Source organism: Neofelis nebulosa, chromosome 9, assembly GCF_028018385.1.
Source record: "Neofelis nebulosa isolate mNeoNeb1 chromosome 9, mNeoNeb1.pri, whole genome shotgun sequence".
Lineage (NCBI taxonomy): Eukaryota > Metazoa > Chordata > Mammalia > Carnivora > Felidae > Neofelis > Neofelis nebulosa.
The window spans coordinates 136770853-136791526 of NC_080790.1; the positions used below are offsets into that span (position 1 = coordinate 136770853).

Sequence of the window (20674 nt, forward strand, 5' to 3'; positions counted from 1 at the left end):
CCATCCTACTTTAATAATGTTGCTTCCTTCTAAAAGAGATAAATGTCTGTAAAGCAAAGCGTTTAAAACCGTGCCTGACCCGTGGTAAGTTTCCAGCAAACACCAACTCTTGCTATTAGGAACCTGTGGACGGGGAAGGAAATTAACAGTAGCTATTTTCATGCGTGTTCAGGACTCCTTTAGCAGCCAAGCATCCCGGGGTTGGGTCGTTTTGTTTACAAGTCAGCTCTCCTCCTGGACTGTGAACCCCTGGGCGCTGCCCCTGTTTCTGGCTCTTCTTTGTAGGTCTAGGGAGCTACACGTGGCCTGGCCCAGAACAAGTAGGTGCTCAAGAAATGTTTGTTGAACGGAAAGGAAATGCTTCATTTACCACAAATGGAGATTTGCATTTACAGGATGACACCTCCCCCCCCCCCCCCCCCCCCCCCGCCCTCAGTCCTTAAGGCGATTCCAAAGAGAAGGAGAGCGCAGGAAGGGCCAAGTTTAGGAGACCCACCCCAGGAAGGAAGGCGCCAAAGGGGCTCCTTGGGATAAGTGATGGAGCTGGGCTTGTGGCCAGTCCACGTGAGAAGTCCGTGCAAGTCTGTGGCCGGCCACAAGGAGGGCGGGACCAACCAAACTCTGAAACTCCGCGGCACTGGGAAAAGTCCCAGGGAAAAAGTGGAGGCCCTGGGTGGGAGGTGGCCGCGCCTCCTCTCGCCCCCAGTCACCAGGACTTGGGGCAAGCCCCCGCACCCTCCCCGGCCGCCGCGGGCGAGGAGGAGGAAGAGAAAGAAAGTGACCGGAAGTCAGAAGTTTCCCAACAACGACCAAAATCCTCCCTCAGGAGGGGAGGGCTCCCCATCCTCGCCCGGCTCCGCCCAGTGAGGAGGGACCGCCACCAGTGCATCCAGGAAGTTGGGGGTCCTGTTCTTCTGTCCCAACAGGGAGGGCCTGGCCTGTAGCTCTCCCGCGGCGATCCGTGCACCCCGAATTCCGTGAGAGGTTCCCCGGGAGGGGCGGGGGCGCCCCAACTGATACTTACAATCGTCTAAGTCATCGTGCAAGTCCACAAAGTACAGAGGGATCTCTGAAAACCAAGAAACACACAGGAGTTACACATAAGGAGGGGGACCGCGGCAGGCGGGCTCAGGGGCGGGCGGGGGTCCCCGGGCCTCCTGGGATGGTCCGGCTTGGGGGGGAGGGGGCCGCCCCTGCGCCCAGGGAGCCAACCCCACTCACCCGCCATCTTGGGATGGGCCAGGAGGCGGGGTCCGCGCGGGAGGGGGGCGGGCGGGACCGGGGTGAGGGGCGGGGCCTAGGGCTCCGGGCCCCGCCCCCCAGGGCCGGCACCTCCCCGCGAGCCTCGCGGCGCCGGCCGACCCCGCCCTCCCGGCGAAGGTGGCTGCCGAGGTGGGCGGGGAGGTCAGGTGACCCGGCAAGGCGTCCCAAGATGGCGGCGGCAGCGGCGCCCGGGAGGCCGGAGCACCGTCCGGGCTGCTGAGGCGGGCCCCGCGCGGCTGGCGGCGGACGGGACGGGCCGAGGGCTGGCGAGCGGACGGCCGCCGCCTCTGCGCGCCCCGCGGCCGGGGCTGAGCCGTGCGGCGGCGGCGGCGCCGGGGGATGCTCGTGCTGGGCCCGGCCTCTCCCTCTTCAACTTAGGGCGGCGGCGGGCCCGCGCCCCTGGCTCCCGGGCCATGGCGCTGAGGGAGCTCAAAGTGTGTCTGCTGGGGGTGAGTGGCGGCTGGCCGGCCGGGAGGGCCGCGGGAGGCCGGGCAGGCCGAGGACCCAAGCGTGCCCGAGTCCCCTCCGCCCCTTCCCCCAGCCCCCGTGCGGGACTTGCCCCGGGACCCTCCCTCCGGCCCCCGGGTCATCCTTGCCCCCCTTGCCACCCGCCCCTGAGGGTCCTACTGGCCGGAGGGACCCTCTCCCCTGTTCCTCCCTGGAGCCCCAGGACTCCTCCCGCCCCCAGAGGGTGAGGAGCCTTCGCTGCCTCTCCGTTGCGTCTAGGTTGAGAGCAGCTCCCAAATAGTTTCCTACTAAGGTACTAGTTAGAAGTTGGCCAAGTCTTCCAGAGTGAAACCAATAGCAGGTCTTCAGGTTTTACAAGCAGCGTCGTCTCCTTTCTGTTTGTTTGGAGTTTTTGAACTTGTGGGATAACCCCCCCCCTCCCCCCTTCTCGCAGAGTTACTTTCTTGGGGGAAAGTTCAGACCACGAAACTCCAAGAACTAGTTGGAAGCTTCAGCTTCCTGCCTTGTCAGGGCAACGTTGCCTCTTGAGATCCCGCTTTGCGCAGTGAGTGCTCTCCTGCCTGAGTTGCTGCTGTAGAGAGTGGAAGGGATTCCAATAACTAGCCTGCCCCCTTCCCAAATAGGGTGGGGCTGTGATTTATCAGGGATTACTCAGAAGGAATTCAAGAGTTCATAGTTTACTTATACACGTTAACAAGAGAGTTTGTCACTTTTCACACTAAGCCGCAACTTTGGGTTTTTCAGAAGGTTCTAATGGCTCCTAGAAACTGCAAAACCCCTCTCCTGCAGTGCATTTTGAAATCTAATTACTCCCGCTGGATGTTTATGAAAACCTTCTTTGTGTCTCTTAACTTCTGAAACTTAGCATGTACAGCGATTTTTCTGAAATCCTGCCCCCATGGCCCAACGTAGTTTTCGCTGTCTGCAAGCAAGGAGATTTATTTGTGTGTCTCCTTCTCTTTCAGGATACAGGTGTGGGTAAATCGAGCATCGTATGGCGGTTCGTGGAAGACAGTTTTGATCCGAACATCAACCCGACAATAGGGTAAGAGATTAAATCTGTTGACTGTGTAGCTAAAGGTGTATCGGAAGTCCTTCCAAATTAAAAAGTGTGTTACGGGAGAGGGAGTGGGTGTGCGTTCACCGGTGGCAGTTTCCATCATCTCTGGAAGGACTTGAAAGTACCGTGAGGGGGCGCCTGGGTGGCTCAGTCGGTTGAGCGGCCGACTTCGTTCGGCTCAGGTCACGATCTCGCGGTCCGTGAGTTCGAGCCCCGCGTCGGGCTCTGTGCTGACAGCTCAGAGCCTGGAGCCTGTTTCAGATTCTGTGTCTCCGTCTCTCTCTGACCCTCCCCCGTTCATGCTCTGTCTCTCTCTGTCTCAAAAATAAATAAACGTTAAAAAAAAAATTTTTTTTAATTAAAAAAAGAAAAAAAAAAAAAAAAAAAGAAAGTACCGTGAGGACCGGTGTGTTTGGGGAAAGTTGTCTTTTGATTTGTGAGGTGAACACTTCACACTAAAAATCCAAGTTAAAGTTTTACGTAGAGCGTGCTTCAGTCTGTCAATATGAACGACAATTACGTCTTGAAATAAAGCAGAAGAAAAGAGGTCCTGGTAATCCTCTTTCAGGGACATCAACTGGAAGATACTTAGATGGTTTTAGTTCTTTTCCTGAAAAGTGGGAGGCATCTGTCAGACTGGGAGGGCTGGCACGTGGGTAAGCGGACGCCCAGGACAGCGCTTCTGGCCGCGTCACCACTGCTCCTGTCTCCTTCTCATACATTCCTGCGCAAGTAGGAATAATGAATTAATACATTGATGTTGAAATGGCAGCTTTTTCCTGGTGTCTGGTTCTTTGGGTAAGTGAAACTGACTGGCTATATAGGTTTTTGTGAGAAAACCTTTCAGGGTAACTAAGTATTGTAATACTAAGACTTTTGCTGTGAGAAGTTGTGTCTTACAGGTTTTACTACTGTGCGAGGCTTATAAAATTAAATAGCTGCTATGCTATTTTTATTGCAAACCCCCAATCAAATGGTATCTTCCATTTAAAGAAACATTCAGTGCTCCTGCAGAAACACTTTACAACGTACACAATCCCATTTGCAGGCATGAAGGTGAAACCACCACTATCGTTCTGAAATTAAAATGCCTTTCTGTATCCTTCAAGAAAGAACCGCGTATGTGCACTTGTGTAAAACGTGACCTCATCCGCCTTCGGGCCTGCCTGTTGCTACCTGCCTGGGAAAGCGAAGTGACAGGAAGCGATAGCAAGTCGTGCTGGTGACTCAGTGCGTGACACATTTCACACCAGGTCAGAGCTGGAAACACGGCTCTGGAATACGCAGACACCACCTTGGTGAAAAGTGCTCTCTCAGACAAGGAGACAGAACAGGAGGGGTACGGTTCCGGTGGTGCTGATGAGGCCAGCAGCCCCGTCCTGGGCGTCCACTTCCCCAGCCTGGGTTCCCCCACCTTGACTCCCGCTCTCTTCACCAGGGGGTCTTGGCTCACATTTCACAGGCAAGAGGAAGATGAGGTTTTCCCTTCATTTCCTTCCACTTGTCCTGGTTTCTTTTCTCTCAGCCTCCGCAGGTATCTTCCTCCTTTTGTGACCAGCTCCCCTCACACCTGAGCCCTGGAGCCCCCTCATCACCACTCGTCCCTTTCTTCTTCCCGCGCCCCGCCTCCTTGTCACGGCCTGCAAACGTGTCCCCGACTCACCTGCTGTCCTAAGACCATACCATTTCCCAAGCCTGCCGTGCCGGTGGCGGGAACTTCTGGAAGAGAGGTTGCTGCTCCCTCAACTGCTGTTCACTCTTGGACCTACTGTTGTCTCCATTCCACCCCCAGCATCCCACTAAAACCACCTTCCCTCCGTACTGGTTTCCATCGAGTTGACAAAAACAAGAAACAAGGGCTTTTTTTTTTTTCCTTTATTCATTGAGTGCTTTCTATATGCCACATGCTGGACTGGGTGCTGGTAATTTAAGCCAGGGGTCAGCAGACTGGACCTTTGGCCTCCCTGCTGTTTTTATAGATAAAACTTTACCGAATCGCAGTCGTACTTACGTACACACTGTCTCCACTGCTCTCTGGCTACAGTGGTAGAGTTGAATAGTTGTGACTAAGGTCCTGTAGCCCAGAAAGTTGAATATATGTGCTGTTGGGCCCTTCTCAGAAAGTTGGCCAACCCCTAATGTAGCTAGAATCTGTTCCTGCCCTGGTGGACCTTCCCTACAAGGAGGAAAGAGATCCATCCTAAAACTAACGTGCAGGAAATGATTTATTGGACCGTTATCTTTGCTACCAAAGAGAAACATGGGAGTGTGCTGAGAGCATAATAGGTACCAGGGGCTTGGCCAAACATAAGGGAATGGCTGATTCTCGAGGGAAACAGTGGAGGTGTAAAGCATTTGGAAGCCCTGTCTAAAACTTGGAAGATGAGTGGATGGTGCAGTCTTTAATTTTAGCTGCGTTGGAGGGTGCATGGTAGTACCTCATTCTGGTTTTAATTTCCATTTCCCAAAGACGGACGGAGGGCATAGGTGCAGAGGGAGGTAGGAGGGGCAGAATGGCCAGATTCCCATCTTCCACAGAAAGCTCCAATTTAAGTCCAGGCCTGATGGCTCCTAGGGCCCCTGCTTCCCCTCACCCCACCCTGTGTGACATATTTGGCCATTAGGGAAGGCCCATGAGTATGGGAGGAGTGAGGGCCTTAGGACAGGAAGAGGGATGGCTAGCAAGTTCTGCAGGGGACGAGGTCCAAATCACAGGTTGGGAATATGGGCCTGGCCCTAAGGGGAAGCCTGGAGAAGTTGACTTGAGACTACAGTGCACAGGTGAAGTTGAGTTGTGGGAGGGATGAGAGCACTCGTGGGAAACGTGGGGAGCAGGACACAGCTGGGGAAGACCTACATTTGCAAAACAGGCGTTGGGGGGCGGGAGAGGAGAAGACAACAAGGGAGCATGATCACGGAGGAAGAGAACTAGGGAAGACAAGGGTTGCCCTCCAGCATGCCAACACCTGGTAAGGGGTGTTGGAGCCTCCCCTGAACTCCACGACCTGGCCACCCCCCGCTATGCCCTGTTCTCCCGCCTCATCATTGCTGCCGTCCCCCCTGCCGCTCACTTCCCTCACCGCCAACAACTAGTTAACTTCCACACTTGAAAAACTTTCTTCTTAAACTTTCGATCACAGTTTCTTTTAAAGAGCAAAGGTGTTTTTTGATCGAGTCCAGTGTATCAATTATTTTTATAGTTCATGTTTTTCGTCTTACGCGTCCATCCAAAATCATCAAGATTTTCTCCTATGCTTTTGTTTAGAATTCTTACCCCTTTATGTTTTAAATCTTAGTTTATGACTTAATTCTACTAGCTGTAGTTTACTGTGCGAAAGAAGTCAAGGATCATTTTTTCCCATGTGTCGGTCTAGTCATTATAGCAACATTTGTTAATGATGAAATCTGCATTTATTTAATTAAATTACCTTGGCGCCTCTGTCAAAAATTAGTATGTATGTGCGGGTCCATTTCTGTTGCATGGATCCATTTGTGTATCGTAGTGGTAGTACAATACGTGGCCCTGGTTGCTGTAGATTTGTAGACATCTTGAAATCTGCAAATGTTGAAATCAGGCAGTGTACGGCCATTGTATTCATACTTTTAAAAATCTGTTTGACTCCCCTCAGTCCTTTATATTTCTGTTTGAACTTTAGAATCGGAATGCCCAATTTGTGAAGAAAAGAAAAACAAAAAAACCCTGAAATTTTCATCGGGAATATAGCTAATCTACTGAATAATTTGGAGACAGTCGACATCTTAACAATATTGTGTCTTCTTATCCGTAAACATAGCATACTTCTGCACTAATTTATTTCTGATTTCTGTCCACAAAGTTTTTTAGTTGTCAGTGTGCAGGCTTTGCACATATTTTGTTAAATTTTTCCCAAGTAGTTTGTGTGTTTTTATGATTAGCAGATGGAATTTTTTTATTTCAGTTTTTATTTATTTTGAGAGAGAGAGAGAGAGGGCACGTGAGAGCAAGCACACGAGCAGGGGTGGGGCAGAGAGAGAAGGAGAGATGGGGGGGGGGGGAAGAGAGAGAATCCCAAGCAAACTCATGCTCAGCACGGAGCCAAACGTGAGGCTCAATCTCATGACTGAGATCATGACCTGAGCTAAACTCAAGAGTCAGCCGCGGGACGCCTGGGTAGCTCAATCCCTTGAGCCTCCAGCTCACCTCAGGTCATGAACTTGTGATTCGTGAGTTTGAGCCCCATGTTGGGCTCTGCTGACAGCTCAGAGCCTGGAGCCTGCTTTGGATTCTGTGTCTCCCTCTCCCTCTGTTCCTCCCTTCCCCCGCCCCTCCCCCTCATACTTTGTCTCTCTGTCTCTCAAAATAAAGATTAAAAAAAAAAAAAAAAAAAAAGTCAGTGCTTAACCAACTGAGCCACCCAGCTGCCCCTAATTTCAATTTATTTTTAATGTAATTTATTGTCAATCTGGCTAACATACAGTGTGTAAAGTGTGCTCTTGGTTTTTGGGGTAGTTTCTTGTAATCTCAATTTTTTTAAATGTTTTTATTTTTGAGAGGGAGGGTGGGAGCATGAGTGGGGGAGGGGCAGAGAGAGAGGGAGACAGAGGATCTGAAGCAGGCTCCACACTGTCACTGCAGGGCCCACTGTGGGGCTTGGACTCATGAACCACGAGATTATGACTTGAGCCAAAGTCAGCCGCTTAACCGACTGAGCCACGCGGGCACCCCCCTAAATTCAATTTTTAATTGTTTGTTGCTGAAATATAGAATAAATTTTATTTATATGTGTTGGCCTTGTATCTTGTGACTTCCTAAATTTACTTAGTTCAGGCACTTTTTTCATAGATGCCTTGGGATTTTCTTAGGTGTACAATCATGTCCTAGGTAATAGACTGTTTTACCTCTTCCTTTCCAATTGGTATGTCTTTTATTCTTTTTTTTTTTTTTTTTTTTTTTTTGCTTGCCATATTACATTAGCTGAGACCTCCAGTACTTTGTTGAGAAGTGGTAAGAGCAGATGTCTTTACCTTATTCCCGATCTTGGGGTAGGAAACATTAGATCTTTTACCATTAAGTTAGATGGATAGGCCCTAGGTTTTTTTATAGGTGCCCACTGTCAGGTTGAAAAGAAAATGTTCTCCTCTATCCCTAAATCAGTGAGATCTTTCATCAGGAATTATGTTGAATTCTGTCAGGGGGTTTTGTTTTGTGTTTTGTTTTTACATGTTTTGAACTGTTCTTATTTTCTTTTCGAGTCTTAAAATAGTGGATAACAACAATCTATACTAAAAGATTAAACGTGTTCCTAGGAAAAATTTCACTTGGTTATTGTGCGTTATTTAATACATTATTGGGTTTGGGGGCACCTGGATGGCTCCGCCGGTTAGGCGTCCAACTTCAGCTCAGGTCATGATCTCATGGTTCATGAGTTCGAGCCCCACATGGGCCTCACTGCTGGCTGCCCATCCCCCACTCATTCTCTCTCCATCTCTCACCCCCCCTCCAAAATACATTATTGGGTTTGATTTATTAAAATTTTGCTAAGGGTTTTTGCCTCTATGAGGTGAAGAATTCTCTGTAGTTTTCTATAATGTCTTTTTCTTGTTTCGGTATCAGGGCCTCATAAAATAAGTTAGGAAATGTTTTCTCCTTTTCTACTTTTTTGCAAGGGTTTATGTAGAATTGGTGTTATTTCTTCCTGAAAGGTTTCGCGTGATTCACAAATGAAGCCATCTGAGTAAGGAGTTTTCTTTGTCAGAGAAATTAACTACAGGGGCGCCTGGCTGGCTCAGTTAAGCATCTAACTCTTAATCTCCACTCAGGTCCTGATCTCACGGTTTGTGAGTTGGAGCCCTGCGTTGGGCTCTGTGCTGTCAGCTCGAAGCCTGCTTAAGATTCTCTCTCCCTCCCTCCCTCTCTCTCTCTGCCCCTCCTCACCTCTCTCTCTCTCTCTCTCTCAAACATTTTTTTTTTTAATTATTAAAAACAAAATTTTAACAGATTAAATTTCTTTAGTAGATACAGGTGTATTCATTTCTTCTCAAGTAAGCTTTGGTAGTTTGTGTTTTACAGTGAATTTGTCTGTTGTATCTATTTTTTAATTTATTGACATAAAATTCATTTAAAACATTTTATTATCATTTTAATATCTTTAGGATCTGTCCAGTTTACTAATTTTAATGATCTTTTCAAAGAACCAGCTTATTTCATTAATATTTCTATATTTTCTATTTCATTGATTTTTGCTTTTATCTTTGGTTTCTTTTTTTTTCCTCATTTGCTTATTTTGGCTAATTCTTTTTTTTTAAGTTTTTTAACCTGGAAGTTTACAATATTGATTTTTAGGGCCTTTTTTTTTTTTCCATTATATGAGCATTCAAAACTGTAAATTGGGGCACCTGGGTGGCTCAGTTAAGCATCCGACTTCAGCTCGGGTCATGATCTCACACTCCATGAGTTCGAGCCCCACATCAGGCTCTGTGCTGACAGCTCAGAGCCTGGAGACTGCTTTGGATTCTGTGTCTCCCTCTCTTCTGCCCCTCCCCGGCTCATGCTCTGTCTCAAAAATAAAATAAAAACAATTAAAAAAAAAATTTTTTTTTAAACAATTAAAAAAATTAAAAAAAAAAACTGTAAATTTCCCTGTAAGAACTGGTTTAAGCGAATCCTACAGATTTTGATACACTGTATTTTCATTTTCATTTAGTTCAGAGTATTTATTTCCCTTGTGATTTGCTTGACCTGTTGGTTGTTGAGAAGTAGTCCCTAACCTCTAATTATTAGGGATTTTCCCAAAATTTTTCGATTATTGATTTCTAGTTTAAATCTATTGTGGTCAGAAAATGTATTCACTATTATTTCAGACCTTTTACATCTGACATTTGTTTTATGGTCTAGAATATGGTCTTTGCGAATGTTCATGTGCACGAGAAAAAAATGTGTTCTATAAATGTTAGCTTGGTTAACAGCACTGTTTATGTCTTTATCTTTACTGTTTTTCCCCCCCTCTCATTTGCAGTGACAGGAGTGTTTGAAATCCAACCCGAATTGAGAATTTGTCTATTTCTCTTTTGTTCAATTTAATCAATTTTTGTGCATATATTTTGAAGCTCTTAGATTGAGTGCTTCCACGTGTCGCATTATTTTTCTTGATAACTTGACCCCCTCGCCATCATAAAACATCTTTTTCCCTGGTAATAGCCCTGATTCTGAATTTTACTTTAGAAATTAATACAGGCTCTTCAGCTCTCTGTTGATCAGTGTTTGCGTATCTTTTCCCATCCATTTACATTTAACCCGTTTATGTCATCTATTTGAAGGAGGTTTCTTGTAGACAGCATTATGGGTCCAGCTTTTAAGCTTAATCTGACAGTCTCTACTTTTAAATTGGAGTGTTTAGACCTTTACTGTTCAGCACGGTTGCCAAAGCCCCATGTGGCTATTTGAACTTAAGTTAATATTAAAAATTTAGTTCCTCAGTCATCCGAGCTATCTTTCAGTTCTCATGAAAAGAAGCTGTGTTGCATAATACTGATTTGAACCATTTTGGGGGCACCTGGGTGGCTCAACCAGTTAGGCGTCTGACTTCGGCTCAGGTCCTGATCTCACCGTTCTTGGGTTTGAGCCCCACGTGGGGCTCTCTGCTCTCAGCCAGCACAGAGCCCGCTTCAGATCCTCTGTTCCCTTCTCTCTCTGCCCCTCCCCCGCTTGCACGCGTGCAGTCCCTCAAAAATAAAATAAATGTTAAAACAGACAAACCATTTTTACTTCTTTGAAAAAGACCATTTTTATTGCTTGTAACCATCAGTATGGTTTGGCTTAAATCTACCTTCCTATTTGGCCCATGTTATGATTCCATTTCAGCTCCACTGCTTGGTAGCTCTGTTTCTTTGCTTTATTACTTTGGTGGTTGCGCTAGGATTTACAACGTACTTCGTTTTCGGTCTACCTTCAAATAATACACAATTTTCACATATGGTAGAAGAACCTTACAAGAATATACTTTCGTTTTCCTTCTTGTGCTTTGTGCTATTACTGGGATATGTTTCACTCTTCACTCCTGCATCTTACAAGATTCATAATATACTTTTTTTTTTTTTTTTTGGCCTCAGTCAGTATGGATCAGCGATCCTTTAAAGAGACTCAGTCATCCGAGCTATCTTTCCCGGGTCTTTTTTCCCGGGTCCTTGTGCCAATATCACAGTTTTTTCACTTCTGTATCTTTGTGATGAGTCTTAATGTCCAATGATGTGGCCTTGTGTTATTCTTCAAGAATGTCTTGCCTTGCATTTCCATATAAACATTAAAAAATCGTCTTGTCCATTCTCACACATACCAACATGTTAATCTCCACTGTTTCTGATTGGCATTCCACGGAATTTATAGATCAGTTTGGAAAGAAATGACCTTTTTATGATATTGAATTTTCTAATGTATGAACATTGATTATTCCATTTATTAGACAAGCTTCTTTATTTTCTCTCAGTGTTTTTTCTACTTCTCTATATAGTGGACTTGCACATTTTTCATTATATTTATCCTAAGGGTTTGATGTTCCAAAGCAATTTTATGCTGTTAATATACTATATGGTACTGTTTTGAAATGTACTCATTTCTAATCTTAAACTTTTTATTTCTTTTTTTATTGAATTGAGTAGGATCTCCAGTACAATATTGAATAGAAATGTGGTCCTGGGTATCCTTATTCTAATCTTAGGGGGAAAGCTTTCACTGTCATACTATTAAATATATTTGCTGTAGGTTTTTTGTTTTTTGAGTTTTTTTTTTTTGTCCATGTGCCTCATCACATTACAGAGTGTCCTTCTTTACATCATTTGCTGGGATTTTTTTTTCTTTTTTTACGTAAACAAGTGTGGGGTTTATCAAAAGATTTTTGTACATCTACTGGATCAGTCATGTAATTATTCTCTTTTATGCTGTTAATGTGGTAAATTACACTGCTGAATTTTCTTGGAATAGATCCACTTAGATCATGATGTATTATTCTTTTTATATATCACTGGCTTTAGTTCGCTATTTTTTGGGCTTTTTGTGTATGTTTCAGTAAGATTGTCATGTAATAATTCTGTAATGTGCATGTCAAGTTTGGTGTCAGGGTTTTGCTTCTCTTACAAAATGAGCTGGGATACTCTTCTACCGAAGAGTTTGTATAAAATTGCTCTTAGTTTTTAAGTGATTAGTAAAATTCATCAGTGATGCCATCTGGGCTTCTAGGCATCCTTGTAGAGTGGAGTTTAAGGAGCCAATTTCTTTTCAGAGTTGTAAGGTTATTCATTTACACATTATCTATTTCTTCTTGTATTGGTTTTGATATTGGAGTCTTGTGGGTTTTTTAAGGATTTTGGCTCTTCCATAAACTTTTTCCAATTCGCATAAAGATGTTAAGATTCTAAACTGATAACCCCTTTTACATTTCTAACATGAGTTTTGCCCTTGATCGGCTCTACACTATGTCCACTTTGTAATTCATTAATTTCTGCTCATATCTTGATTGTTTCTGTCCTATTCAATGTGCTGCTCTTTTCTAACTTCTTGAGGTAGAGGATTATATCACTGGTTCTCAGTCCCTATTTTTTTCACGCCCGCAAGACGGGGAGGGGCAGAGAGAGAGCATCCCCAGCAGGGATTCCGATATGGACCTCAGTCTCACGAACTGTGAGATCACCACCAGAGCCAAAATCAGGAGCTGGACACTCAACCGACTGAGCCACCCAGGCACCCCAGTTGTAGTGATTACATTTTGAAACCTTAACCATAGCTCTTGCTGATTCCAACAAGTTTTTGTATATCATAATTTCCTTATCGTTCATTTCAGAGTGTTTTTCACTTTCTGGTAAGATTACATCCTTGTGGGGGGGTTGGGTGCAGCGCCTGGGAGGCTCAGTCGGTTGAGCTTCCGACTTCGGCTCCGGTCACGATCTCACAGTTCTTGAGATTGAGCCCCACATCAGGCTCTGTGCTGACAGCTCAGAGCCTGGAGCCTGCTTCAGATTCTGTGTCTCCTCTCTCTCTTTCTCTCTGTCCCTCCCCAACTCACACTTTGTCTCTCTCAAAAATAAATAAATGTAAAAAAATAAAAAAACAAAAACAAAAAGATTACATCCTTGGGGCGGCTGGGTGGTTCAGTCGGTTAAGCTTCTGACATCGGCTCCGGTCACGATCTCACGGTTGATGGGTTTGAGCCCCGCATCAGGCTCTCTGCTGTCAGCATGGAACCCACTTTGGATTCTCTGTCCACACCCCCTCTCTCTGCCCCTCCCCTCCTTGTGTGTACATGCTTGCTTTCTCTCAAAAATAAACATTTTTTTAAAAAAAGATTACCGGGGCGCCTGGGTGGCTCAGTCGGTTGAGCGTCCGACTTCGGCTCGGGTCACGATCTCACGGTCCATGAGTTCGAGCCCCGCGTCGGGCTCTGGGCTGACGGCTCAGAGCCTGGAGCCTGCTTCCGATTCTGGGTCTCCCTCTCTCTCTGTCCCTCCCCCGTTCATGCTCTGTCTCTCTCTGTCTCAAAAATAAATAAACGTTAAAAAAAAATTAAAAAAAAAAAAGATTACATCCTTGATTTAAGTGTCATTTAGATGTGTTTCTCAATTTTCAAATACAAGGAAGTTCTCTAGTTAACTTTTTGTTAATGATCACTGACATAATTGTACTGAGGTGACAACGTAATTTTATGATTTAAGTCCTTTAAAATATGATACAGTTTACTATGTGACACAGCATATGTCAATTTTAGGAACACGTATTCCATATGTGTTTGAAAAGTTTGCTTACTGTGCACCTGTTAGGTGCTGTATTCTATGAATGGAATTAGGTCAAGTTCATTAATCATGTTGTTTATTCTTTCTGTTATCCTTGCTAGTTTTTTGGTCTGTCTAAATCCAACAGTTCCTGAGAGAAGTGGATTAGAAACTCTCACCATGGTTATGTGTTTATCTGTTTACCCTGTTCATTCTATTTTATCAAAACATTAAGTACCTATAAATTTAGAATTTTGTATCTTCCTGGTAATGCAAGCCTTCTAACATTCTGAAATGTACTCTTTTAAGTTCTAGGGCGCATTTTGCCTTGAAGTATAATTTCTTTTGGTTGGGAATTGCGTGCTGCATATTTTCTCATTCTTTTGTTTTTTAACCCTTCCGTGTCTTTATATTTAAGGTGGGTCTCTTGTAAGCAGCTTATGATTTGATTCTGGTAATGTATCTGGGAGGGTGTATATAACCAACACCCTAATTAAACTCCAGAAATTTACATCACCTCAGAAAGTTCCTTCTGTGAGTCTCATTCCCCTAAGCAGCAGCTGTGGTGATCTCAGTCACTATGGATGGATTTGCCTGTTCTTGCATTTCACCTAAATGAAATAAATGGTGTCTAGTTTATTCTTCATAAAACAAATGTTTTGGAGATTCAGCTGTGTTGCTACATGTATTATAGTACTGCCAATTTTTTATTTGGTGAGTGATGTTCTCATCTGAATGGGTCACAATTTATCTCTTCGGGTTTTGGACCTCCAGATCGTTTCCGGGTTTTGGCTCTTGTGACCGTAGATACCGTGAACCTTCTTTTACAAGTCTTCTTGTGCACATAGGCTTTCATTTCCCTTGGGTAAATAACTAGGTTTGGAATTTCTAGTTCACAGAGTAGGTGGATATATAATTTCATAAGAGGTTTGCAGACAGTTGTCTAGCGTAGTTGTATCATTTTACCCTCCCACTATCAATCAATGTGTAGAATTCCAGCTGTTCTACATTCTCACCTGTATTTGTCTGTCTTTTTCACATTAGTTGTCCTAGTGGATACACAATGGTATCTCATTGCACCCTTAATCTGCATTTCCGAGATGACGGATAATGTTACGTATCTTTGCGCGTGCTTTTTTGTCACTCGCCTGTCTTTTATGAAGTGGTATTCAATATTCAGGTCTGTCGCCCATTTTCATTTAGGGTTTGTTTTATTTTTTATTTTTTAATTTGTTTTAATGTTTATTTATTTTTGAGAGAGAGACAGAGCATGAGCGAGGGAGGGGCAGAGAGAGAAGGAGAGGGAGACACAGAATCTGAAGCAGGCTTCAGGCTCCAGACTCTGAGCTCATAGCATGGAGCCTGACGTGGGGCTCAAACCCACAAACTGCAAAATCATGACCTGAGCCGAGGTCAGACACTTAACTAACTGAGCTCCCCGGGCGCCCCTGGAGTTTGTTTTAATTTCCTTAATGAGTTCTTCTGATAAAGAGGAGTTTTAATTTTGATAAAGTCCACGCTATCAATTTTGTCTTTTTTTTGTTGTTGTTTATTTAAAAAAATTTTTTTTAATGTTTATTTTTGACAGAGACAGAACATGGGCGGGGGAGGGGCAGAGAGAGAGGGAGACACAGAATCCCAAGCAGGCTCCAGGCTCTGAGCGGTCAGCACAGAGCCCGACGCGGGGCTCGAACTCACAGACCAGGAGATCATGACCTGAGCCGAAGTCAGCTCAACCGACTGAGCCACCCAGGCGCCCCTCAATTTTGTCTTATTTGATTCATGCTTATTTGGTCCTCTCTAAGAAAATTCTGCCTGTCCCATGGTCTCCACAATATTCTTCTATATTTCCTTCATAGTTTTAGCTTTACGTTGAGTTCTTTGGTCTATCTCAAATTGATTTCTCACCCTTCCTGTGGATCAGGGATCTGAGAGGCTTAGCTGGTGATGGTTCTAGCTCAGAGTCTTTCGTGGTGTTGCAGTCAGTCGGGACCACAGTCAAATGAAGGCTTGGCTGGGACCGAAGGATCTGCTTCCAAGATGGTGCCCTCACACAGCCGGTGGCCGGAGGCCTCAGCTCAGAACTCTGCCACGTGAGCCTCTCCACAGGGCCGCTTACGTGTCCTCAGAGCAAGGCCGCTGACTTTCCCCAGGACAGGCGAGCCACAGGAGAGCGAGGGGGGGTCGCAGTATACTTCATGACGCATTTAGGAGTCCCCTGCCATGGCTTCTGTTCTTTAGAGGGGTGACCACATTACCCACCCCACGTGTGCAGCACACAGAATGGCGCTCCGCTCTTGAAGTGGGGGGGGGGGGGGGGGGGAGGGGGTTTGAAACACAACAACGGGAACATATTCTATAGCTGCCACAATTACATTAAGTGAACTTTACAACTGTGATCATCCCTGATGGGTCTGATTGTGAGCCAACATCTGAGAAATTCAAACTGAGAAAAACATTTTACTAAACAACAGGCTTGTAATCTTCAAAAGTCCAGAAAAGTCAAGAAAGACTGAAAAACCGATCCAGATTGAAGGAGGCTAAAGAGTCATGACCACTAGTTACAACATGTGACTTTGAACTGGGTTTTTTACCCAAAACTCGATCACTGGGACAGTTGGCAAAACTCAGATGGGTTCTGAGAAATGCATGGTGATGGTGTATCGTTAATTACATGATTTTTTAGGCTCGTTGTGCTCATGGAGGAGAATATTCGTGCTGTTAGGAAATGCCTGCTGACCTTCAGAGGTAATGAGGCAGCTTATTGTCACATGGTTCAGGATAAATAAATTCTGTGCTCCTAAGTTTTCTCTAAATTGAGGACTGGTTTTTTTTTGGTTTTTTTTTTTTTTTTTTAGTGATGGTTAACTTACTGCAAAGAAAGGTGTTAAAAAACAAGTGGCTTTTTTTTTTTTTTTTACTAATGTCATTGAAAGACAACTGGCTGTTTGGTGTAAAGAAAGCATGATTAACATTGTGCTCTCGGTGCTTCTTCGCCTTCCACAGGCCCTCAGAGCCCAGGGCCCCTTCCTCTCCCCAGATGGGGACTCCTGACTTTGGCCAGCCGCCATACCTCACTCTGGGCCACTCCACCCCTCCACCTGAATGGCCCACCTAACTAAACTGTGACATTAAGCAGTCACTCAGGGCAGGAAGACGAAGAGGAGCAAAAAAATTTCTTGTTATTGGGGCACCTGGGGGGCTCAGTTGGTTGAGCATCCGTCTTCGGCTCAGGTCACGGTCTCGCAGTTCGTGAGTTCGAGCCCTGCATCGGGCTCTGTGCTGACGGCTTGGAGCCTGGAACCTGCTTCGGATTCTGTGTCTCCCTCTCTCTTCACCTCTCCCCTGCTCATGCTCTGTCTCTCAAAAATAAATAAATGTTTAAAAAAAATTTTTTTTTAATTTCTTGTTATCTTACACACATACTGCCATATCCACTGCTGCTCATTCCTTCCTGGAGAAGCGAGTTTTCATCCGACGTCATTTCCTTTTGGCCTAAGAACTTTCTTAGTGTTTCATGTATTCCGGGCAACTGGCGACAGGTTCCCTCAGTTTTTGTTTATCGGAAGACGTCGTGCCTGTACTGCATTCTCACTTCTGAAGGATATTTTTGCTAGCTAAGAGATTTCCGGGTCGATTTTTGTTGTTACCGTCGTGTACCATAATGATTCGATACTTGTACCTATTGTGTACAATAAGTTTAGTTAACACCCATCGCCACACGTAGTCACAAAAGCTTTTTTTCTTGAGATGAGAACTTTTAAGTCACTCTCTTAGCAACTGTAAATACACAAGACGGTATTATTAACTATAGCACCACGCCGTACGTTACATAGTCGAAATGGGTAAAGGTGGTCAAAAGGTACAAACTCCCCGTTGGAAAGTAAGTCCTGGGGATTTAGTGTACAGATTTTTCTTTCATGATTTTAAATATGTTATTCTATTATATTCTGGTCTCATGGTTTCTGTTGAGGGGCCTATAATCATCCTTAACTTTGTTACTCTATATGTGATGAATCTTTTTATTTTTGGGCTGCTTTTAAGACCTATCTTTTTTTTCTCTTTTTTTCAGCAGTTCACTATAATATGCTGGGTGCATAAAATACTCTGGATTCATTGGATCCGAGTTTCTTAGAATAGAAATTTGATTATTTGGGACATTTTCAGCCATTATTTTTATTTTATTTTATTTGAGAGAGAGAGAGCAAGTGAAGGGGCAGGGTTGGGGGGGTAGGGGGACAGAATCCCAAGCAGGTTCTCTGCTGTCAATGTAGAGCCCTATGCAGGGCTCAAACCCACCAACCGTGAGATCGTGCCCTGTACTGAAATCAAGAATTGAATGCTTAACCGACTGAGCCACCCAGGCCCCCCCGCCCCCAGCCATTATTTCTTTAAATGTTTTGTCTACCCCATTCTTTTGCTCTGCCTATGGGATTCCAGTTATAAGTATATTAACCTGTTAGATACGATCTAACAGATGACTGAGCCCTGGGGCTTCTGAGTTTGTTTTGGTTTTTTTCCATCTTTTCCTTTGTGTTCTTAGGATCCTGTTACATCTGATCTGTCTTTAAGTTCAAGTGATCCTTTCTTCTGTCTCTGAAGTACATCTAGTGTATATTTTTACTCAAATACTATCCTTAATTCTAGAGTTTCATAGGATTCTTTTTTATATTTTATATGCTTCGATTTCCCATCTGTTCACTCAATCTGATTCTTTTTCTTTAAGTCCTGACTATATTTATAATAGCCTCTTTTAGAGCGCCTGTCTGCTAATGCCAACATCTGGATCAGCTCAGGATCTATTGCTGTTTACTCTTTTCTCTTGACCTTGGGTCACGCTGCTTTGCATAGCTAGTGTTTTTTTATTATATCCTGGATACTGCAGAAGATAGGTTGCAGAGATCTTAGATTCTCTTATCTTCCGTTGAGGAGTGCTAAGTTCTGCTGGAGCAGACAGTGAAGTTAGGGAGCTCTTACACTTGGTTACGATGGTCGTCTCGGAGTGTCGCCATTAGCCTCATGGCAAATCCTTCTTCCCAGGATATCGTCTTTACCTCTCAGGTACTGTTTGTGGGTTTTCATTCCGGGCGTTCTCTGGGCGCCTGTGAGTTGGCAGGATTCAGACTCCCGGCTTTTTCCCAGCCTTCCGAGAGTTGCTATCCTTGGAATCTCCCCCGTGTGTGTGCACGGTTTGGAGTCAGCCGCGGATTTGAGATGAGTGCGTGTATAGATTCAAGGCTCTCCCCTCTGCAGCCCCTTCCTTTCTAGGACAGTCCCACTCTATTTCCAGCCACGGCAGTGGCCTCCAATGAGGTCCTCTAGCCAGGAGCACTGGTTTTCCACTTGACCAGTTGATGGCGGTTATTCCGGTGCAAGTTACCGGCACCACTGCTGGACTCGGGACTCCCCAACTAGACTTTTAATTTCAGTGTATATTTTACCTTTCGTATAGTTACTGATGTCTTTCTGTTTAAACTTATGGTTTTACACTTTGCTTTTTATTTACCCTGCCCTATATTCGTCCGGATTGAATTTTGTTTTGTTTTGTTTTTAGTGCTATGTTTCTCCCTTCTGTTATCTTGGTAATTATACATTCCTTTATTATTCTTTAAGTGTTTACTCTAGAAATTACTTTATGCATCCTGGACTTATTTGAGTCTTAACATAAATTATTTTCACCACATTTCCCGACAATACAGGGGTCTCAAATCTAATTTCTCTGCTTCCTGCCTTGCATGCTCCTATAGTGTATTTTAATTCTAGATCTCACAGGACATTTATTATTGTTATACAGTGAACATTCCTGTTGATTTCTTCCATATGTCTACTCCCTCCATTGCTCTGCGTTCCTGCTGCATTTCTGACCTTCCATCTGGGATCATTTACTTCATTGTGAAGAACACTGTTTTGTATTTGCTTTAGTATCCTCTTCTGGTACAGGGTTGTCTACCTGAAAATGTCTTAATTTTAATTTATCTTTTTTTTTAACTGAGCTTTTATTTAAATGCAATAAAATGTGTAGTTCTGTGAATTTTTACCTTGTGTCTGTTCACGTACCATCGAGATACAGAATATTCCCGTTCCCTCAGACAGCGGCCTTCCTCGTACACCTACCCCGCCTCACCGGCATAACCACCTTCTGCCTTCTGTCACCGTAGAGTACGTGGGTGTTTTGTGAACTTCATGTAAACAGAGTCATATTACTTATACTCATTCATGCTGCCTTCTTGTGCTCAACACGCTGTTATTGAGGTTTATCCATGTTCCTTTTTATTGCTGGCTAGTATCCTATTGTGTGAACGTCCCACAATTTGTTTATCCAGTCTCCTAGTGACGGACATTTAAATAGAGTCCAGTTTTGAGCTATTATGAATAAAGCGGCTGTGAATATCTGCATACAGTTCTTTTTGTGGGCATCTCCGCGTGTTACTCTTGGGCACATACCTGAGGGTCAAATTTCTGAAGAACATAGGCATGTTCGTTACCTGTCTTCGTGTAACACGTTAATTACCCTTACACTTAGCAGCTTAAAAAAGAAAAAAAAAAAAACACGAACATGCAGCATCTCTCACAGTTGCTGTGGGTCAGGAATTCGGGAGCAGCTTAGCGGGGTGATCCTGGCTCTTGGCCATGTAGACCCCTGCCTCCGACCGCTTGAGCGTCCTCACCGCACAAGAGCCGTCATCCTCAGGATGAGGAGTCCGTGAGAGCCCGGGATGGAAGCTGCCGTGTCTTTATGACCACCTGTCATTTCCGTGACATCCTCTTGGCCGCACGGAGCCCTGTGCCCCGTGGGAGCGGCCCGTGCAAGGACATCGGCGCCAGGAGTGAGGACCCCGAGGGCCGCCTGGGTGCTGGCTGCCGCGGCGGGTTGAAAGGCGTGTGTAACTTTTGAAGAAAGTGGTGTTTTCCTGCGTGGGCCCCCACGCCCCCCCCCCCCCCCCCCCCGCCGGCAGTGTGCGAGCGCCCCGCAGGCCGCTCGGCCTCCCGACACCTGCTTTGAATCGTAGGTCAGGATCGCTTCGGAGGTTCGCTTTCGCTGAGCATAGAATTCCCGGTTTTTCCTTACTGTCTCTTGGATGCCTCCAGAAACACGTGCCCCGTTCGCTCCCAGCTCCCTCCGCCTCCCCTGAGGTCAGGAGTCAG

At 45.0% G+C, this 20674-nt stretch overlaps 2 protein-coding genes across 4 annotated transcripts in view; one reads left to right on the forward strand and one right to left on the reverse strand.

The window, feature by feature from the left end:
• Positions 1-1279, reverse strand: part of LOC131486006 (serine/threonine-protein phosphatase 4 regulatory subunit 1-like) — an 81908-nt gene extending 80629 nt beyond the window's left edge. Inside the window, exons 1-2 of the mRNA XM_058686074.1 lie at positions 1222-1279; positions 1025-1069 (exon numbers count right to left, since the gene is read on the reverse strand). Coding sequence (XP_058542057.1) covers positions 1025-1069; positions 1222-1228 — 52 coding nt within the window. The 5' untranslated portion in view covers positions 1229-1279. The remainder of the gene's footprint in view (positions 1-1024; positions 1070-1221) is intronic.
• Positions 1280-1380: 101 nt separating this feature from the next.
• Positions 1381-20674, forward strand: part of RAB22A (RAB22A, member RAS oncogene family) — a 55286-nt gene continuing 35992 nt past the window's right edge. For 2 of the 3 annotated variants that reach the window (XM_058686070.1, XM_058686069.1), the window contains exons 1-2: positions 1383-1712; positions 2697-2776. In XM_058686070.1, the coding sequence (XP_058542053.1) occupies positions 1677-1712; positions 2697-2776 (116 nt within the window). In that variant the 5' untranslated portion in view covers positions 1383-1676. Of the gene's footprint in view, positions 1713-2696; positions 2777-20674 lie in introns of all 3 variants that reach the window. The other variant, XM_058686071.1, reaches the window with a different exon arrangement.